This window comes from Oreochromis niloticus, linkage group LG4 (genome assembly GCF_001858045.2).
Source record: "Oreochromis niloticus isolate F11D_XX linkage group LG4, O_niloticus_UMD_NMBU, whole genome shotgun sequence".
Lineage (NCBI taxonomy): Eukaryota > Metazoa > Chordata > Actinopteri > Cichliformes > Cichlidae > Oreochromis > Oreochromis niloticus.
Genome location: NC_031969.2, coordinates 29,111,770 through 29,133,462, shown reverse-complemented (window position 1 = coordinate 29,133,462; position 21,693 = coordinate 29,111,770). Strand labels below are relative to the sequence as shown.

At 39.4% G+C, this 21,693-nt stretch overlaps 3 protein-coding genes across 5 annotated transcripts; 2 read left to right on the top strand and 1 right to left on the bottom strand.

The window, feature by feature from the left end:
* Positions 1–1,850: 1,850 nt before the first annotated feature.
* On the bottom strand, positions 1,851–8,414 carry cd2bp2 (CD2 (cytoplasmic tail) binding protein 2). 2 transcript variants are annotated; one of them, XM_005468975.3, is made up of 7 exons: positions 8,221–8,336; positions 7,895–7,973; positions 6,399–6,528; positions 3,758–3,915; positions 2,993–3,560; positions 2,831–2,916; positions 1,851–2,135 (listed from the first exon to the last, which is right to left on the bottom strand). In XM_005468975.3, the coding sequence occupies exons 2-7, from the start codon at positions 7,967–7,969 to the stop codon at positions 2,025–2,027; spliced, it is 1,128 nt and encodes a 375-aa protein (XP_005469032.1). In that variant the 5' UTR covers positions 7,970–7,973; positions 8,221–8,336; the 3' UTR covers positions 1,851–2,024.
* pheta2 (PH domain containing endocytic trafficking adaptor 2) lies at positions 7,905–13,197 on the top strand. Of its 2 annotated transcripts, none has more exons than XM_005468976.3 (4): positions 7,905–8,022; positions 11,652–11,740; positions 11,838–12,138; positions 12,433–13,197. In XM_005468976.3, exons 2-4 carry the CDS (start codon positions 11,660–11,662, stop codon positions 12,834–12,836), a joined length of 786 nt encoding a protein of 261 aa, XP_005469033.1. In that variant the 5' UTR covers positions 7,905–8,022; positions 11,652–11,659; the 3' UTR covers positions 12,837–13,197. The 2 variants fall into 2 exon arrangements, with proteins under 2 accessions (XP_005469033.1, XP_003442452.1); XM_003442404.5 differs by lacking the exon at positions 7,905–8,022 and adding an exon at positions 9,443–9,790.
* Positions 13,198–17,465: 4,268 nt separating this feature from the next.
* On the top strand, positions 17,466–21,493 carry mylpfa (myosin light chain, phosphorylatable, fast skeletal muscle a). Its single transcript, XM_003442405.5, has 7 exons — positions 17,466–17,613; positions 18,229–18,327; positions 19,574–19,649; positions 19,745–19,849; positions 20,024–20,102; positions 20,203–20,251; positions 20,662–21,493. Exons 1-7 carry the CDS (start codon positions 17,611–17,613, stop codon positions 20,761–20,763), a joined length of 513 nt encoding a protein of 170 aa, XP_003442453.1. The 5' UTR covers positions 17,466–17,610; the 3' UTR covers positions 20,764–21,493.
* Positions 21,494–21,693: the final 200 nt, after the last annotated feature.

Sequence of the window (21,693 nt, the reverse complement as noted above, 5' to 3'; positions counted from 1 at the left end):
AACAGCAAACCGCTTCTTTTTCTTATGTTTATTAAATAATCAGTCAGCTAATCAAACAGTTACTACACTGTCAACATTCACCATCTTTTGTTACATGCACGCAAATTGATCAGAGTTGGATTTTGTTTTTTCTACTTTCTACGTATATTCTTCTGTATGGAAAATGTGCATTTTTCCACGGCAGAAGTATCTTAATAGTACCTGTAACATTTCCTGTATGACTTTATCAGTCTTGCACATCATTGTGGAGCGATTGTGGCCCACTCTTCTTTTCAGTTCAGTGAGGATTGCCAGATTTGTTTATGCTTTAGCATTTTAATTAGATTGAGGTCTGGCCTTTGTCTGGGCCACTGCAACACCTTGATTCCTGTCTTTTTCAGCCATTCGGTGACAGATTTGCTGCTGTACTTGGGATTACTGTCCTGCTGTATGACCCAGTTTCAGTTCAGCTTTAACTCTCCTCAGATTTGTCTCTAGAAAACTTTAGTGTATAGAAGAGTTCATGGTCCACTCAATGACTAACTCCTGATTCATGGAAAGCTTCGTAACTGTGAATATTTGAATGTTTTCCACTTGTAAATAATATTTCTCACTGTAAAATAATGAACTTCACATTGTTTGGAAACGGCCATATATCCCCTCCCAGACTGACTGGCACGCAACGATTGTTTCTCTAAAATATTTGCAGATGTATTTCCTCCATGGAATTACTTGGGGACCAGCAAAACTGCCAAAAGTTCTGCTTTGAGTCAGCAGTGGGCTGCTACTTACCCACTTAATTTATTCAATCTGGGATAAAGAGTCGAAACATTGACTCTACGTAAGTGATTTATTGCGTGACTAAATCTATGAGTACATATGTTTGTGTAGATATAGGTCAATGTATGTATATATGAATGAGCTGTATAGCTTGTATACATATTAATGCATTGGTGTGATTTACATCTCTATATATGTAGGCCATAAGTTTTTTTGAAAGGAAGATGAATGTTGCAGTCATTTATTTAAAAATAAGAAGGGGCAGGATTATAGCTTATACTTCTTTATACTCCCTTTTATAACATAAAATGCATAAAAGTTGAGTCACTTACATTCAATCAAAAGCCACGACCTTATCTCTATTGAAAATTTGTGGAGTGTTTAAAAGCCAGGAAACTTTCACAAATTCTGCCAAGAATAGTGGTGAAATATCAAGCCAGAATTATTCCAGTAGCTTGTTGATGGCTACCAAAAGCATCTGGTTGAGGTCCAACTTGCTAAGGGAAGTTTAGCCAAATATTAGTGGGTTGTATGTTTGTCTGTATGTATACTTTTGACCCTGTGTGGATTAGACAAAATCCAAAATAATAAACATGTGCACCCAGTTGTTCTTTTTCAAAGACATTAAAGATGCACACTGCATAATCATTCGACCCTGGAAAAAGAATAGTTCCAAGAATTAATTAAAATCCCCAAAATTACGATGACATTCACACCCATGATTGGATGTAAACTCTTGACCACAACTGTATCCATCTGTGGAACCAGTGAGGATGCTTTCACACACTGCTTCTGCGTTTTGGCTTGTTTTAAATAATGACACTCTGTAATATGTGATGTTTTGACCAGATTACTTTTTTTATTATGTCCTGACAGTAAAACCTTATCATTTAAAGAGGGTGTACTTTTTTTTTTTTTTACCATGGTTATAAGTGTAAAATACTCTACAATAACTGAATAATTCAGTCTCTCAAAATGCGCTACATGTACTGTGAACTTGAAAGGCTATTTAAACTTTCAGCACATGTCAAGAAATAAATAAAAGTGAGCTTAAAATTGAGTCATCTGATTCTAAGATTAACAGAAACATGTCAGATTACTTCACCACATACATCATTTATTTAAAAAACAGCGTACAGAAAACAAAACCAGTGTTAAAATGGCAGATCTGACACCAAAACCCTAAAAGAAATCATGAAAAGGCTGAGAACAGATTGTAGCTGAAACATAATATTATGTTCAAATTTTTCAATACTGGATGTAAATCATGTATAGAGTTCAAAGTCCAGTCTCTTGGAGCTGTAGAACTGCGATCCCTCCTGGTCCACCCTCCTACAGTAAACACCACTGCTGAAATAGCCTTCATCCACCCAGTCCTGGAAAGACACCAGAAACAAAGAAAAGCTGAATGTTATTAGGGTTTTTAAATTTCCTTAAACCTAAAAGCTGTTAACTCTATGAGGTTCATTATTACATTGCTCTAGAGATCCACAACAAACACCTTTACAGTTAGGATAAGGTACAGTATAAGATGCTATAATCTATTCATTAATTTTCTGCCTCTTATCAGCCGAGACACCCTGACCTCTTCTTCTCAGCCACCTCCTCCAGCTCTTCTAGGGGGGACACCCTCCCAAACAGTCAACCTCACCCTATCTCAGCCTCCTTCCAAAGAGGCTTGTTTCTGCTACAGCTATCTGTGATGTCATTCTTTCAATGACTACTCAAAACCATAGCTGAGATTAGGAGCATAGTCTGACCAGAGAATCGACACCTTCACACTCTGTCTTCAACACAATCGATCAGTACAGTGTCTGCATTACTGCAGATGCTGCAACAGTCTGAGATACTTGAACACCTCCCCAACACGGAATGGGCATTCCACCCATTCCCAGTTGGAAACCCAGGCCTCAGACTTAGAGGATGAAAAGATTTTTAGTCTAAAAAGATTCGATTACTGTTATCGATGGCCACAGAGGGAAACATTTCCCTTTTGATCATTTTAAACAGTCACCTACAAACACTTAACAGAAGTCCTGTCATTCAATTTCCAGTAGTTTTAGGAGAGTACCTGCATCTGCTGGCTTGTGAAAGGGCCGTAGACTTCTGAATTATCCTTATTTTCCCACTTGTACTCCCACATCACTTCATCGCTCACTGGATGGAAGGCAAAATGGGATTAAACCAAAAATATAGTCTTTGAAAATTAAAGTAGATAAAATAACTAAATTACCCCTTTTATTGTCATCTTTGTCCTCAGCTGTTTCACCATGCTTCTCATCAAACTTGTCAGCAAACATGTCAAGCTCATCTCCTTCTTCCTCCTCCTCACCCCCCACCGCTGGCCGCTTGCTAGTCATGCTCTTCAACATGTAGGCCAGTTTTTCGTAGGTTTGCTGATAGATTTCAAACATCCCGGATCCAACCAGTCGGTCAGCTAGCGCTGTGAGCCGATCAAGCTTTTCCGTATCCCTTTTGGTCTCCTCTGTGGATTTTTCTTCTTCCCTCAGCTTTCCCTTCTTCCGTCCTCCAAGGCCTCCTAACCGACGGAGCGCTGTAGCGACTGTTTCTCCAGGCTGCAGTAGTTCGATGACCGCTTCAGTGAGCTGGTGCTGTGTGTAGGATGCCAGTGGGTCCTCTGGAGGCTCTACCTCTTCCTCCTCCTCTTCTTCTTCTTGGTCTGCTTGCTGTTCTTCTCTCTGTTTTTCTTCCTCTGCCTCGTCCTCATCGCCTGCTCTGCGTGTCCTTTTGGCTCCAAGACCTTTCTTCTTTTTTTTGAAAGGCTGCTCTCTTATTCTCACCTGAAGAAAGAAGAGACTTTTATTACTGAACACTGTTTAAAATATGAAGCACCTGTCACCAAAATGAGATTACAAACCCATGAAATACACAGACACCAACACTCAAAAGCAGATTCCGGCTGAAGAAAGCAGACAAGAAATAAAAATAGTGACAGAGAAAAAATTAACAGTGGTATAATAAAAAGGAACTTAATTACCCAGTCAATGTTATCAAGCCAGTTGTCTCTAATCTGTTGCTCCTTTTTGATGAAATAGTTTCCCTCTGAGTCAAAGTGTCCTTCTTGCATCTCCTCTTCCAGGTTGAAAGGAGTAATAGAAACTCCCTCATCAAAGTCAATGGTTGCTCCCTCTTGACCTGAAAACACAGTTGGCATGGTCATATTAACCAACTACTCACAAATGATGCTTATGGGTTTTTCCTGATTCAGAGCGGGTCTTTGGCAAAGCAGTATGTATGTGTTACTTTATTTGCATCTGGTTATTTATGACCATTTATTTCACTTGTGAATTTCCATTGGCTGTGACTAAAAACCTGCTGGGGTCCTGCCAAAATTCGCTCTGTGTAGGAAAAACCCTGATTTAGCCAAAACGACATCTTTCACTTGCACAGGACAGAAATCAGAGAATTCAGCACCCCCTCTTGCTAAAATGAGTTTGATTTCTTTAAAGTGGGATTAGGTAGGGACACATAATTAAGCAAACTACAGGGTGGGCCATTTATATGGATACACCGTAATAACATGGGAATGGTTGGTGATATTAAAGTCCTGTTTGTGGCACATTAGTATATGTGAGGGGGCAAACTCCTCAAGATGGGTGGTGACCATGGTGGCCATTTAGAAGTCGGCCATCTTGGATACAACTTTTGTTTTTTCAATATGAAGCAGGCCATGTGACACATCAAACTTATGGGTAATGTCACAAGAAAAACAATGGTGTGCTTGGTTTCAACGTAACTTTATTCTTTCATGAGTTATTTACAAGTATCTGACCACTTATAAAATGTGTTCAATGTGCTGCCCATTGTGTTGGATTGTCAATGCAACCCTCTTCTCCCACTCTTCACACACTGATAGCAACACCGCAGGAGAAATGCCAGCACAGGCATCCAGTATCCGTAGTTTCTGGTGCTACACATCTCATATCTTCACACCATAGACAATTGCCTTCAGATGACCCCAAAGATAAAAGTCTTGGAGGGATCCATCCAATGTGGGTTAGAGTCAGACCAATAGCGGTGGTTTTGTTTGTTAACTTCACCATTCACATAAAAGTTTGCCTCATCACTGAACAAAATCTTCCGCGTGAACTGAGGGTCCTGTTCCAATTTTTGTTTTGCCCATTCTGCAAATTCTGTGCGCCAATCTGGGTCATCCTCGTTGAGATGCTGCAGTAGCTGGAGTTTGTAAGGGTGCCATTTATGAGTAGCTAATATCCGTCGAAGGGATGTTCGACTAATGCCACTCTCCAGTCACATGCGGCGAGTGCTACGCTGTGGGCTCTTGCTGAATGAAGCTAGGACAGCCACTGATGTTTCTTCATTAGTGACAGTTTTCTTGCGTCCACATTTTGGCAAATCCAACACTGAACCAGTTTCACGAAACTTAGCAAGCAGTTTGCTAACTGTAGCATGGGAGATGGGTGGTCTCGTAGGGTGTCTTGCATTGAAATCTGCTGCAATGACCCGGTTACTGCGTTCACCAGATATCAACATAATTTCGATCCGCTCCTCACGTGTTAACCCCTTCGACATGTCAATGGCTGTGAACAAAGAGAAACTTGTAAATAACTCATGAAAGAATAAAGTTACGTTGAAACCAAGCACACCATTGTTTTTCTTGTGACATTACCAATAAGTTTGATGTGTCACATGGCCCTCTTCCTATTGAAAAAACAAAAGTTGTATCCAAGATGGCCGACTTCTAAATGGCCACCATGGTCACCACCCATCTTGAGGAGTTTGCCCCCTCACATATACTAATGTGCCACAAACAGGACTTTAATATCACCAACCATTCCCATTTTATTATTGTGCATGCATATAAATGGCCCACCCTGTATAATCTTGATCAGGACTTTGGATTCCCACAATTAAATGAGTACAATCATGTGATATTCAGAATACATGCTCCAACAGTTAAAACCTTGAGTACCTAACCACATGTGTGAATGTACCACACAAACTGAAATTTTCTAGATGTAGTCTGGATGACTAACACTATGGAAAAAGACATGCAGTGCCAAATAAACTGTCTGGCACTGCAGAAGGTGAAGCGCTTGTCCCTCAGAGTGACTCATCATTTGGTGTTTCGAAATGCTTTGGGTTTAGCAACTATTGTTAACAAAGTAGAAGTTATATACAAAGAGTGCTGTGTGTCTGCACTTTAAAGCAACACAACTAACTAAAAAGACACTACGACCAATGCATGAAGGCCAAGTAAAACAAGGCAATGCTCTAGTGAATCCTCCAAAAATTTGCTCAGATAACATGAGGCTGTATGATGTGTCTCTGTATCTGTTCAGCTGACAAAGACACACTGAAATCACCAGTCAACCAAAACTCATTTGGCCAAAAATGTTTGTCAACTTAACAGACCTAAGATATGTTATCCCCTTCAGCAATTACTTTTCCAAAGTGGCACTACCTCTACTATATGCAAAACATTCCAGGGGGAAATAAAAGGGATCATAATATCTCATAAAATCCCAATTCTAAGAAAACAAACTGTCCCTTTAAAGAAATCGCTCTAAATTTGACTCAGTGTGGGGGAAATAAACATGTGAAGAGTAACCAAGACCACTTAAGAGTTACAGATACAGCTTAAATAATCAACATACCCTCAACATCATCACTGTCTAAAATATTATATTTGCTGCTGTTTGTGTCTTCTCCTTCATCCTCTTCATCGCTGTCGAGGGAATGTTTACCCTTAAACCTGGAGCCTGGTCCGCTGACAGCTTCACAACTCTATTTTAAGAGTAGAAGAAAAAGAAAAATAACACAAATATTTCACCAAGTGAACTGAAATGACATAAAATTAAAAAAAATAAAGATATATTGACTACTCTTATTTCATCAACTTGTTCTTGAAAAATAAACAAAACAGACACACACACACACACACACACACACACACACAGAGTAGTTTGCTTTTAATGGTTTCGTCTCAAAAATGATCATAAAGAAAAAAAAAGGATAAAAAGGCTCTAACATTTTATTAACAGTGCCAAAGTACACGAAAAACTCTCTCAGTTAATGCTGCTTCTGCTGTGATCAAATTTAATTCTTAGGCCACCAAGTATAGTCTTTACTAGAGTTATTTGCTTATACAATGCATCTGTGTTTTTAGGATGACTATGAACTATAAATGACTGATATATAAATGTGTGCTCACACCATGGGGCTTGACAGATAATACCCTGCCAAACTGCTATCACACTGTGAAGTGTTTATGCCTTTCTCTGAAACTGCCATCACCAAGTACTTTTGGCTGCTTTTTAAATCACAGTTTGTTTTATTCATTTTATGAATAAATCCCTTCAAAGTATTCAGACTGGGCTTAAAAGTATGTGTGAACTGGAGAAGGATTAAATTAATAAAGAGACAGTCCAGCAGACGTTGAATACAGATGTGCACTATAAGTCACAGACTGAGTGACACTTCAAACTGCCAGCCATGTACACTTATGACCCTGCATGGATTAGACAAATTCCAAATTATTTTTTTGTTTTTTAAAGTCTCAATGATATATGCTGTACAATAATTCCATTCTGGGAAAGAACACCTCAAAAAAAGTCGTTAAAAGCCCAAATTTAGCATGAGATGCATGCCCTGACTGTACGTAAACATCTGCAGCTTTGCATTTGCTTTGAGCATCTCTGGTACAGATGCTTATGTGGCGTTAAGCTGTCTCTTTAGAACATGTTGCTAACTAGTTTGTTACATCAAAAGCTGTTACATTGCTAAACAATGACCACACATTTGCGTTTTTCAATACACTAAATACATAATAGATGAATACAGGCCAATATGATGACATCAGATTGTTTCACTCTACGAAAGTATGTGTCAGCATCAGCCACAATCTTTCTATTATTATTGACTATATACACAACTGTATCCATGACAATGACAAATACTAAATTTCGGTAACTGACTTATACTTGCGCATTATTGTGCCATTTTAACATTGGAGATATCGAAAGTACGTGTGTGATGCTTGGCTGTAAACAACTAGTAAGAATCTAATTGCACTACAAAATAATTATTGCTAACCTCTGCCACCACAGCAGTCTATACTTTTTAAATAACCGTGTAAAGAAGACAGCATTACCTTTTTATTCGGGACATCGTCTTCGAGGTCAAACTCACCGTTGCCATCCTCAAATGTTACTTTTCTTTTCGACATGGTGCTACAGGAGGAAAAACAGTGACTGTTTTATTCCTGTGCGACAACTGAAGGTGAGCTGTGATGTTACTTGCGCAGTTTTATTAAACTTTTAAGGCGCGTAACCCTGTAACGCTGTAATAATTAGCCGTGAACATGCAACTCGGGTTAGCTCTGTGGCTAACATGTTAGCCAAAAACATGAGCTACAAACCACATGCAAAACAAATACTACATCTCAAAACGCCTTTGTAGAGGTGAAATAACACTTACTGAGTATAATATTTGCACGCAATAGGTGAAATATGAAAAGGAATCTATTAAAGTAATGTTTTGCTGTAAAATGATGTAAAAACCTACCGAAAATTATTCAAACGACGTTCGTTTTCGACTCAGTTTCTTCTTTTCATGTTTTCACTTTGTCGTTAACAAACAATGATAAGGCGCACTACCGCCACCAGCTGACGAGGAGTATGAATTGTATTGTATTGTCTCGATGCATGCTCAATCATCCAGGTAAGTAAAAATCCCCCAAAATTGATTCTGTTCACTGAATCACTGAATCATCCACTGATAAAGCTAGATGAACAGAATCAACTTTGGGGAAATTGGATTGTATATTTCAGAAATACGTGTATTACAGACGTATATAGTGAGTTGTGTGTGAGGCTGGACACTAAGAAAGGAGAAAAGAACTTGTAACGATTGGTTAGGCAGAGAGGTCGAGCTGGATAGGATTTAGTTGTTAAAGATAGAGATAGAAAAGTACTAATGAGTAAAGAGAAAGTTCTTAGACTTAGAGGTGGTGATGAAGGAAGAAAATGCATGAGATGGGAGAATAGTGAAAGTCAGTAGAAGCAAGACAGAATACATGTGTGTGAATCAGAGGCGGGTGTAACAGTGAAGCTGCAAATGCTAGAGGTAGTGAAAGTAGATCAACCATCCAAACTAAACAACAACGCTCTAAAGAGGTGAAAAAGAGAGTGCAGGCAGGGGAGTGTTGGTGGATACAAGTGTGAGGGCTGATGAGTAACAGAAAAAAAAAAGCAGCAAGAAAGATTTACAAGGTGGTAGTGAGAGATGCCATGATGTGAAGATGGTGGCACTGACAAAAATACAGTAGGCAGCGATGAATATCCAAAGTATATAAGACATATACCAAGAAAGGGCTCCTCAGTGTATAAGGCCTTGGATGTCTTTACATGTTGGAGCCTTTTAGATTCTAAATTCTCTGAGGGCCATAAGGATAAAAAGGATAAGTGGATGTCAAAAATAGACACAAGCAAAGAAATGACGAGCCACATTTTCAGGAGGTCATTTAATGTTTTTCTGCTTTTAAATATATGGATAAATATTAACTTTTTCTGAAGAAAGCTCAAGAATCAAGGGACATTTGCTACACATACAATGAGAGACTTGATCTAAACTTAACTGATATTAAGTTTAGATCAAGTAACACAAAATGCAGAAGTGAGAGGGCTAAGCATCTCACTTCCAGGTAGCACTTCTTGTCAGGAAGGTTGGTTTCAACTGCCGGTGTATGACCCATCAGCTCAAAGCAGACTCAAGCGCAGAGGCGAGAGAATATAATGTTACCAGGGTTTTGTTACCAGGAAGTGGGTCGAGTTATTTATATTTCAACGCTCGTCCTCTTGTTCATGAGGGAGAACCGGTGGTAGTAACCTGAAACTATACATTCAAACATTGTCTGGATCTGGAGGAGAACAATCGGCTTCACGATCAGGAATGACAAGAATCAAAAGAAAATATGTGCGAATGTAATTAAGGTAAAGTCCACGCGAGAGGGCAAACTGACCCTGTGAGCGATTTATCATTGGCAGGGGTAAGTCTGAGTCACCGTTTTCTATTATGTCACTGTTGTTTATAGTTACTAGACAAAACTGTCGGATTATGGTAGATACAATTTAGCTGCACAGCTATACACCTGTTTTCATCGTGACTGTAACTTACTTATAGAAAAAGCTCATAATGGTTAAAATAGCAGTATGAACACAGCACTACAGCAGTAATAAATTTACTGTGTTGGATGTAGTTTTTACTGCTATATATGCAAGTATTGCAGTTTTTTGGTTCCTCTGTGACATGACATGGCGAGATTATTTAGCGTGGCTTAAATGGCTTAAAATTCATTCAAATCACATTTAAAAGACATTAAAATCAAAAGCAAAAAGTTAAAGGTACACAAACCCATTAAAGTTAAATAATCTGTACACTTTTAATATTAGCAGACTGTTTCACTAGAAACAGAAGATAAAATCTGTCTTGCTTGGTTTCACTGTAATGAGGAACACAGAGTAAGCTTGACTCTGATGACCTGAAATATCATTGCTTAATTTTTTCAAATTATTTATTTAGTTTTGAGTCCGTTTTTTAGCTTTTTCTGTTGTTTCAAAATGTTGCTACATCCACAACACTTTGTGGATGCGGTCGACTCACAGTCATGTAGAAAAATTAAAGCCTTGTGTAAAATCAGGCAGGTCATGTTAATAAATGTAACTAGCCTGACAATGATGAAAACTGATGTTAGTTTTATTAGTACACATACTTTTCATAATTTTCATCAAGTATTTTTTCATTTTTATTTTAATTTACATTTCTTTTCTTGAACACCTGCCTTTACTTTTTAAGTTTCATGGATGTTTTGTATCATACCAACAAATCCATTTAGTGCTTTAAAATCCTTGCTTTGACACACATAAAACAAGTACAGTAATTTAAGGGCCATGCATATTTTGCCGTGTCACTCTTCTGTCATGTGTTTGTTACATCTAGTGCAGATTTTGGTATAAATATCATCCGAATCAACAGCAATAAATCAGAACTTCTCCTGGTCGGCACTAAACGATTATTATCCAGAATTAACGATTTCTCTCTCACTATCAATAACTCGTTGGTCCCTATCTCTCCCTCTGTGAAAAGCTTGGGTGTCATTCTCGATAGCACACTATCCTTTAATTCACATATCAATAATGTTACACGTGCAGCATATTTTCAACTCCGTAACATTAATCGCATCCGCCCTTTCCTCACTCCTCATGCCACTGCCATTCTCATCCATAATCTTGTCATCTCTCGGATTGATTACTGTAATTCATTATTATTTGGTCTCACACAAAAATCTATTAACAAGCTTCAACGTGTCCAGAACTCTGCTGCCTGTATTATTACTAGGACTTCTTCTACCCACCACATCTCCCCAATCCTGAAGCAGCTTCACTGGCTCCCGGTTAAATTTCGCATCCATTTTAAAATAATCCTTTATACATTTAAGGCTATTCATTCTCTCTCTCCACCATACCTCTCTGATTTAGTACAGATGAACCTCCCATCCCGGTGCCTCAGATCTTCATCTTCTCTTTCTCTCTCTGTTCCTTCCGCTCGTCTGATTACAATGGGGGGCAGGGCTTTTAGTTGCTCTGCCCCTCGGCTTTGGAATTCCTTACCCCCTGACCTCAGAAATATTAGTTCATTCTCTCTTTTTAAGTCCACTCTCAAAACTCATCTGTTTAAAATTGCTTATGTCTAAACCTCTGTAACTTTTATCTGTTATTCTTATTTCTGTGTATATTTCCAGTTTTTGTGTTTTTATTCATTGTACAATGTCCTTGGGTGCTTTGAAAGGCGCTATTTTTAAATAAAATGTATTATCATTATTATTATTATCAGCGCTCTCTCTTTTTCAGTTGTTGTGATGAAGCTTCATGAGAAGATTTTAACCCATTACCTCTCGTGCACATCTCCAGTGGATAAAGAGGGATATCTCAACAAAAAGGTTTGAGATGATATACATCATAAACAATGTGAAATCACTTTTCATGTGCAAATACAATCTTTTTGTTTGACTTTATTTATCTCAAATGTCCCCATAGAAAAACCGAAATGACACCTATCACCGGCGGTGGTTTGTCCTGAAGGCAAACTTGCTTTTTTACCAGGAGCGCCCAGCTGACAGACACCTGCTGGGTGTCATTGTGCTGGAAGGGTGTGCTGTTCAGCACTCGGAGACCGATGGACATTTTACCTTCTCCCTGGTGTTTGGGCCTGGACTCAAAACCTACAGATTTGCAGCAGTAGATCGCCAGGGTCAAGAGAGCTGGGTGAAAGCTCTCCACTCAGCCAGCCACTGTTACCTCTCCATGCTGGTGAAAGACCTAGCGAGACAGTATGAAGGTGTGTTAGGAGTACTGCCACCTATACATCAAATTCTCATGTTTTTTGCTTTCAATCAGCCAGTTTTCTCAATATGATTTTAATCTATTGAAAAAACTGGCTGTACTTAAACAGCTCACTGAGCTCTTAAAAAAGCGTCAAAGTAGAATAGTCTGGTTTGATTACAGCAAGTTATTTCCCCTAGTCCTGAGATATCACAGCACATAACCTGAATGTAAAATTTAACTGTTGAAATTTTTACACTTTATATATACAAGCAGGGTTCTCTGTTCATATTTTGGTTTCTATTCACAGAAGCTAAGCAGCAGCAAAGCCTGGGTGAGTCCCACCCCTCTGTCAGTGCCCTCAAGCTGCCCACAAACAGCTTCTTATTCGCCACAACACAGCAAACAGCAGTAGTCAGAGAGGGGAGGAGCTTCAGTGCCAGCACCCTTTTACAAGCACCTTCCATACCAGCTAAAGCAGTGGCAAAAAAGTCCCCCAAACTTTGGACCAGGAGACATGCTCATGTCACACCTCTTAATGGACCGGCACCTTTGTATGGGGAGTGGCCTTTGGTGGGATTTGACCCGCTCGAGGATTTTAGCACACTCCATGATTATTATGGCCAGGAAGTGAAGAAAGTGCGAGAGGACTGGCTGAAAAGTCGGCAAAAAGAAGAGGACCACACTGAACAAGATCTTATTGACCTGGGGTGAAAGAAAAAAGAGTTTAGTGTTTCCTTAGGAGGAACTGAGATGGGGTGAGTCATGTGTGTCAAAGAGGAAGCGAGCCTGTTTTAGTATTTTGACATTTTTGGCAGACACCTGACATCTGTCTGATCAACGCTGATCATTTTTAGATTAGCTTTAAACTCTTCGACACAAAGTTCCGATTTACTAGATTCTGTGAAAACACACTGGAATGTAAAGCAGGGTAGATGCTGTTCAAAGGGGCCTTTTATTTTTATATTTCATGGCAATATTTTACACCTGTGATTTTCTTGCTGTGGGACGCCCACCATGATGCAGTGTTAAATAAAAGAGTATTATATGAAATTCATGGTGTGATCAAATGAAACTTGTCTATTGTTTTTTTTTATGACTTGTAACTGGTTCGTTGGCATGTTGACACACAACTTTGATGCACAAAATGCAAATGAAAACATAACTCAAAAGAGCCCCTTCTTAAATCTACGCCTGTGATTAACAGTGATGGTAGGAAAGTCCATGTCCTGAAGGTAGATGAGCTTAAATACCATCCAAAGCAAAAGAAAGTGCACAAGAGAGGTGAAGGAGAGAGTGCAAGCATGAGTGTCACCGGTGATTTGTGACAGAAGGATGGCAGCAAGAGTGAAAGGGAAGGTTTAGAAGGTGGTAGCGAGACCTGCTATCATGTAGTGGTTTGGAGATGGTTGCACTGACAAAAATACAAGAGGTGACAGAGTTGAGGATGTTAAGCTTTTCATTCGCAGGTTAGAAATCAGTACATCAGAGGGACAGATCAGAAAGTCAGAGAGGCAAGGCTGAGGTGGTTTGGACATGTGAAGAGCAGGGATTGTGGATATACTGGACAAAGGGTGGAGGAAAAGAGGAAAACCACAGAGAAGATTCATGGATGTAGTGAAGGAGGGTCGCTGTGACAGAGGAGGTAGATGAGCCGCTGTGGTGATTTCTAAAAGGAGCAGCCGAAAGAAAAAGAAGAAGTGACCTGGATGACTGAGAAACTTCACAGACAAGACGCAGTAAAGGAACATGAACAGTAGAGGGAGCTGCAGGCACAGTGTGTGACTGACTGATTTATGGAAACATGCAAGACACACAAAGAATGCAGCTGGTTTACATATTTAAGAAATTTAAGTGGCTTTAGTTAAGTTAGTTGCTGGTTACTTTTATCAGCAGTGTCCACAATTCAGCTGTCCTGCAACTTGAAAAACAACAACAGACACCTGAAGTGCTTTTGAAATTCACTGAATGGCGATTGATGTAACACAATCACAGATGGACTCAAATAACCAAACAGAGTAACCTCAGACTGGACGGTGATCAAACACACAGTATGACATTACAAACTCTCATGTCTCCCGTGTCACTCCAATTTGCTAAGGCCGTCTTCCCCATAGGTCAAACAGGGAGCTTCTCCACATTCCACACCCTACAGACATACATACCAATCATCCAGAAATGATAGATGGCTTCTCAAGAGCGTGGTGGGATGCGTCACATTACAGCACAGGCGCCTGCAATGTACACACACATCTGTATGAAAGCATTCCGCCACAGCGGCGAGTAAACACACTGTGCAGACAGTGAAGTCAGTAAACTGCAGCAGCTGACACATCTGTGAAAAGTTTGAGATGTTGCAGCTCGTTCGCATATTTTTTAAGAAGTGCTTGACTCTCGTGTCCAACTAGAAGGGCCAGTTTGAAGAAAACCACTTTGATTTATTTGTTATTTTACTGAAGACCGATTTTAAAATCAAAACTTTTCCCTTTCAAAAATCAAAGAGGAAGCCATTGAGTTGTTGTTATTATCTTCAGTCACAATCACATAAAGAACAAGAATAAAAAAACAAACTCACACAGTGTTAAAACAGCAGAAAGGAACAGGCTAAATGTTGTTTAAAGCAGATACAGTGGTCACCATACTCTGATATTAGAAGCAATGCAATCTGTTTAAATGCTTTAAAATGTCACACTGAAGTAATACGATTTATTATTTTCTCTAAGTTGCAAGATCTAACTTGTTTAAGTAAATCCTAAAGTGTAAAAGCACTGAATGATTAATGTGGGAGCAGATTATGGAGCCCCTTTTAAAGCTAAAATACAGAGTCTCAGTGGTGTTTAATATGGCGCTGCACGTGTTGGCACTGTTACCTCACAGTAAAAACGTTCCGGTTTGAATGTTTGTTTCTGTGTGGAGTTTGCCTGCTTCAGTTTCCTCCCACAGTGCATCTCAGGTTAACTGGTGATTCTAAAGTGGCCGTGTATGAGCGATAAATGAAGTGTACAGAAAAAGAAAATATAGGTAAATCTTATCTTATCCATGTCTTCCTCTTAAAAGTAAAAACTGACACCATATGGTGTGATACATATAACTCCTGCAACGGGATGTTGATGGTCTAGTGAAACAGAGGTCAAAGGTCAACAGGAATACAAAGTAAGTACTGAGACTCAGACCCTGGATTTCCTGCACGTCCAGTGAAAACAAACACCAGCCTAATTCAGATTACTGAGGGACTGGAAACCAGTAAAAAGCAGAGGTGTGAGTCATCGGTGGCTGGAGGGGAGATAAGTGGAAACACAAACAGTCTCAACCACAGAACAAAAATAAATGTGCCTGATTAATGAAATGAAAAGAGATTATCTCTGAAGTAGATTTAGATATAAAACCTGAAAGAGCAAATGAAGGAAAGCATTTTGCTATTGGGGAGGGGGGGGGGACATCGACAGACTGTTAGGTTTATTTAGCTATTTTGGTCGCACTCAGCTGTCCCTTTTATGCTCTTCTGGGAATGTCTGCTGCCATCACCCTGCCAAGTAATCCCCTTATATTTAAGGGGGTGGGAGCCTGAGGGGTAGACGGTGTGAGAGGGGGCCAAACAGGTGGGAAAGTGTTCATGACTGTAACCAATCAGAAAACACACACCTCTGTAGTGATGAGAAGGCAGAGCCTCAGACAGAGATTAATGGTGCTTTCACTTGTCTGGCATGTTGTCGTACATTTAAGGCTCGCAACACCCCTTCGGAAAAAACAAACACACAAAAAATGAGAAAAAACTGATTTACACAAAAGAGCAACTCACACTACACATTGCAAGTTAATTGCCATTCTGCCTGTAAAAGGTAGTATTGTAGTTTTCAGGCCTCAGAATTAATCTTACATATGAAGCGACTATCTGCTTCCACAATCAAAATTTTATTTAACTAAGGGACATCAGAAAAATGGACATGTTTAAAAATTTAATTACTGGTGTGCAAAACTTTTGGCTTATCCCTTATGTCTTTGGTTAGTCCAATAAAAAAGTTAAATATTGAAAGTTAAGTAAAGTTAAATTATCCCTGCATGGGTATTAAGAATCTAATTAAGCCACACATTACATAATATCTGATTTTTCTCTAGGATTAAACTTTTATTAATAATTTAAGGACATTTTCTTAAAATTACTTTCAGAATGCAGGAAGTGTTTGTAAATTGTTCTTTTGCTACTAAATAAATATTTTAGGCATTTCATTTATCACCCCCTGTATATCTGTGACCTATAATAGCAGAAATTGTTTAATTGTTTATTTATTTCAATTAGATTATTAATTATTATAAACATAATAATTATGTTGTTTTTATTATTTTTCAGTTGTTTTTTGCTTTTCGTGTTTCATTGTTGTGACCGTAATCTGCATCCCTAACATGTTTAAATTGTTTGCACTAACATTTTAATTATTAAACAATGAGACTGTTGGATAAATAATTTGTTTAAGCTCTCTTTGTTTACACCTTATCCTTATTAATTCAATTCAGTTTTGGCAATGTCCCATTTCATCACGATGGAACAGGTTTGAAAAGACTGAAAAAGAAAGGGGAAATAAATAAATAAAGCTAATCTTTTCATAAAACAGACCAGTTTGCATTTGCATTAATGCATCCAGAAAGGACGGTGGTAAAATACAAATAGAAGTCGTATATAAGTAAGCATGAATATCCTCAGACACGCTCTCTTTTCTACAGCATGATGTGAGGATTAAGTAAAAAAATATTGCTTCTATATTTCTTGCTGTTGCTTGTTTTATTAATGGCTGCGTGTTTTTATGTAGTAATACGTATTTGATCCTGCTAAGCAGCTCCTGTCATCATAACTTCCATGGGAAAATCCCAGATTTGACATCAGCATCGTCACTTTGTCACAGCTTAAAAAAAGAAAGCAGCGCTGTGCACATTCAGGGTATGAGCTGCATCAGTTGCTGAGCATATAGAATGCCTGTATCTCAAACTGTAATATCGCAAATGGACATCACAAACCAAAAATAAAGTCAGAGTGGCCTCTGTGCCTTTCTGCAGGCGGATGGAGGTGGACAGAAGGAGGGGAGGAGAGGCAGTGTCCAGTGGTCCAACAAGTATATATGTCCTGAATGTCCTTATTAGTCCACGTGGGACTGCAAACCTGCAACATGGTCCCTCAGCTATCAGGTTTACTTAATTCCAAGACTCCCGGGTCTATTTTTGATCTCCTGTAAGGTGATATGCTGCCCCGCCATTCTGTCTCCTTCACTTTTGCCATCACTTCATCCTTGACCATCCTCTCTCTCTCCCTCTCTATTTCACATACACACACACACCCTCCTCGCTCTCTCTCTTTTTATTCCCATCCAAACTTGAGGCTGCGGCTAAAGTTAGATTGGCTGGTGGATGAGTATATAAGCCCCCGGGAATAAACGTATAACGCGGCTTCACACACAGTGTCTTCCCTTTCTTGATCACCCAAACCTCAGCTCTCAAGATGGTGAGTACCAGGCTTCCCACATCTATGCACAGTGATGGTGGAAATATCTACAGGAGAATTTGAACCAACCCCATGGATTACTATTTTTTTATTTTTTTTTTGGTCTAATTTTGAAATAGAAATTCCAGAATAGAAGTTTGGATTTTGGAGAACTGGATTTTTGGTGATGCAGCTGTAAAGAGGCTTGGATTCTAATGAATTGTTGCTATTAGTCGATACAAGTTTTTAGATACATTACACGCCAAATTGATTAGTTTGGTAAAGCTAAATTGAGGAAAAAATATCAAGTTCATAAAATTTCATACAAGCATAACTTGTGTTAAATTAGCTATCATGTTTTTTTAACAAGCCTGAATGATGGACCTGAACTTGAACCTGAAGTGTAATCTGGATGAGCATTGATTTCCAATCAGACAGGTTTAGAGCCGCAACGCAAAATTTATTATTTTTATGATCTTAGTATAATTTATAAAGCTTATATAGTTTAGAAAGGTTAACATCATTAAACCATCCTTTTGAGATAGATTGATAAAAGTAAGGGTTACCGAATCTTGTTCCGCACTCATCAGCATCCCAGATTCATTTGAAGATGATGTGCTTGTCTTTGTCCTCCAGGCACCAAAGAAGGCCAAGAGGAGGCAGGCAGCAGGAGACAGCGGCTCCTCCAATGTGTTCTCCATGTTTGAGCAGAGCCAGATTCAGGAGTACAAAGAGGTGAGGTCATCTTCATCCCTACTCCATAAGCATCCCTGATGGCTGAACGCCCTGGAAGCGTTTGACAGTCTCCGATTAGTTGTCAAAGATATTTAAATAGCCTCAGAATCTGAATCTGTGCAGAATTAGAGTTTGGTTTAGCAACTGTAAGGATCTTTTTCACAGCAGTTGCTATTTTGCATGCTTCCACTTCTCCCCTGACAGTTTAATAAGCATAAGAATGTCGTTAGGAGCAGCGTTGAAATTTCGACACCATCTGAAGCGCTCCGTATTTCATCCACCTCTGACTGCCCCCCCCCTCCTAGCTGCTGTCAGCTGTCACAGCTGGGTAAAGTCTGGGATGCCAAGGAGAACAAACTAACCCCCGTGTTATGACGCAGAAAAGAAAAACAAAGGGGTTAGACTCACTTTTGGGTATGATATATTTTTAAAGGTTTATTTTTCAGATACCACTGAACATTTGATAAGATTAGAAAGAAAAGGCAAAGAGCAAAAGGAAAAAGTGTAAAAAATAAAGATTAAAGGTTGTGTGTCAGAGTTCATTAAGGTCAGGGAGACTTGATTTGAGAAGAGCATGCTGTCACGACTCTGGATAACGATGGTGTCTGGGTTTTCAGTGTGTTGCCAAGTGATGTCAGCTCCGAATAGAAAATATTTATCTCCTGATAAGTGATACAGGCTTCTTAAGTGCCACATAGGGAACACATGTAATAATGATTAGGATGATCTTAGCACATTGCATAGATGGAAAGTTAGCAGGCAGCAGGATGTATTTGTAACTATCAGCACAAATGTGCGTGTGTGTGAGAGAGAGAGAGAAAGGAAAAGGAGAGCAAGGGGAGAAGGTGGAAAGAAAGGTCAGTGAGTGAAGTCCAAGTCCAAGTCCAAGGGGTTATCTTAAGTTTCATGGTTGTAAGATGCAGAGTAGATCAGACAGCTGTACTCTAATTCCATTCCATTCCATGAACCGGAATGATACTTTCCCAAATTAACATGTAAGAAAAGACTGGGGTGGGGGGATTAAACACCCCCTCCTGCCACCAAAAGCCCACTAAGGCTCTTTCTTACACAGTATCATGTATCATCATTTGTGTGTCAAAGATTCTTACCAGCTGCAACTTTATTGAACAAACTATTGACAGAGGAGTTCGTAAATGCCTAAAGAGGTCTGACCCTGCCCAACCACACAGACCGCATCAGCCCCAAGTGTTTCCTTCCAATATTAAACCCAAGCATTTCTTTCCAGGCTTTCACAATCATTGACCAGAACAGAGATGGTATCATCAGCAAAGATGACCTGAGGGACGTGCTGGCCTCAATGGGTGAGTCCAGATGGAAGCAATTCGCACCCCAGAAAGCATGTGTGAATTCACTTCACGCTCTCTCTCATCTTGATTTTAATTTCCGTGCTCTTCAGGCCAGCTGAACGTGAAGAATGAGGAGCTGGAGGCCATGATCAAAGAGGCCAGCGGCCCAATCAACTTCACCGTCTTCCTCACCATGTTCGGAGAGAAGCTGAAGGGTGGGAATCCCATTTTCACCAAATGACTTATATTACACTGGCGCTAAAGTTCCCAGATTCCCTTTTAAGCGCTTTCAGATAAAGGGGTGCTAACACATAATGCACAGTTATGTGCTAATGCTAATTGCATATTTTCCCGCTAACATTGTGTAACTGACCCCCTGTCCTCACCAGGTGCTGATCCCGAAGACGTTATTCTTAGCGCCTTTAAGGTCCTGGACCCCGCGGCTACTGGAACCATCAAGAAGGAATTGTGAGGACTTTTAAAACAATCTCTTTTATCATCTATGTTGGTCCAAGTGGAATTCAGAATTTAAACCATTAAAATCTTCTCTTTTTTTAACCTATTTTAGCCTTGAGGAGCTCTTGACCACTCAGTGCGACAGGTTCTCCAAGGAGGAGGTAAAATCAGTAATTCCACATTTTGGCACGGTGGCCCTTTGATGTTCTTATTGTACACTGTTACTCAGCCTATCTTTAAGTAATAAAATTAATTAAAATTAAATAATTATTTAATAATTTAACAGAAGAAAGTTAAAAAGTTATATTTTTTATCTAAATTGGGATATGGTAGCGCCCTTATTTCTTTGGATATTTGGGATGGGTCTTCCTTTTACTGAAAAAAATGTACACCCAAGTCTATTTATAGACTATTTTCGTAGTCTTTAAAACAAATCCTTACTGTTCATTTAAACATATAATTAGCTTTATTTTTCAGTGAGTGATTATTTGACTGACGGACCAAATATTTAATTATGGACCATGCTACTTTCTCAATGTGGTGAATTTCCAACTTTGCTTTTCTCCCTCAGATTAAGAACATGTGGGCCGCCTTCCCCCCAGATGTTGCTGGCAACGTAGACTACAAGAACATCTGCTACGTCATCACACACGGAGAGGAGAAGGAGGAGTAAAGAAAAAGCTAAAAGACAAGAAAGACAACAATCCCTTTGCTATTCTGCCTTCCCTGTCCTTTTCTTTCCTCCTTTCTTCCCACTCACCTTCTGTGTAAGCCCAGGTGCTCAGCCGCTCATGTTTAAACCAAAGACTTGTCACACTGACACATGAGATGACCGACGCCCGAGGGATGTCTATGTTTGCTTATGGGGAATAAGGATGATTATTATTAATAAAAATTATCCTGTAACATCATTTCCAACTTTTCTTTCCATGCAAACAGCTTCTGTCGTCTCACCTCTTCGCCTCTGTGTGGCCCGTCACTCTAGCCTCAAAGGTGCTTTAGTGTGAATGAATCACGTCCCCTCTGCTTCCCTCAGTATCTGAGAGGAACACATTATTTGGAGGGACACACCAAGCATGAGGACTTCATTCCAAATTTTGAAGATGTCCTTCTGAGGAGGTGGGGACAGAGAATTTGCAGGTTAGATCAGAAAAAAGTTACCTCATTAAAGTGATGGAAACTTTATTTATTTGAAAAGTTAAAAAAAAAGAAAGAAATAAAGAAAAGGTTGAAGGAGAGGAGAGAAAGGGTCGAAAGAAAACATTCAATTCTTCGATTCCTTTCCCTCCCCTCCTTCTAGCAACTAACAAATCACCTTTTTTTTTCCATAAGCTGTCTTGAATCCAGTGACTGGACTCTTCCTCACCTTTCCTCTGTAACAAATAAAAGGGAAAAAAACTGAATAAAAATCTCTTTTCTTTTGTAGTGTGTCTGTTCAGTGGCTCTGTGGGGCAGGGTTTGAGCAGCAAAAATCACCCATCTGGTGACATCTGGTGGAGCTTCTTCCTGCCAAGTATGGCTGGAACAATTATAAATAAAAACAGACTCAGCCGACTCTTTTAACTTTAAAATTAAATGCTGGTTATTTAAATCCAGCCTAGAT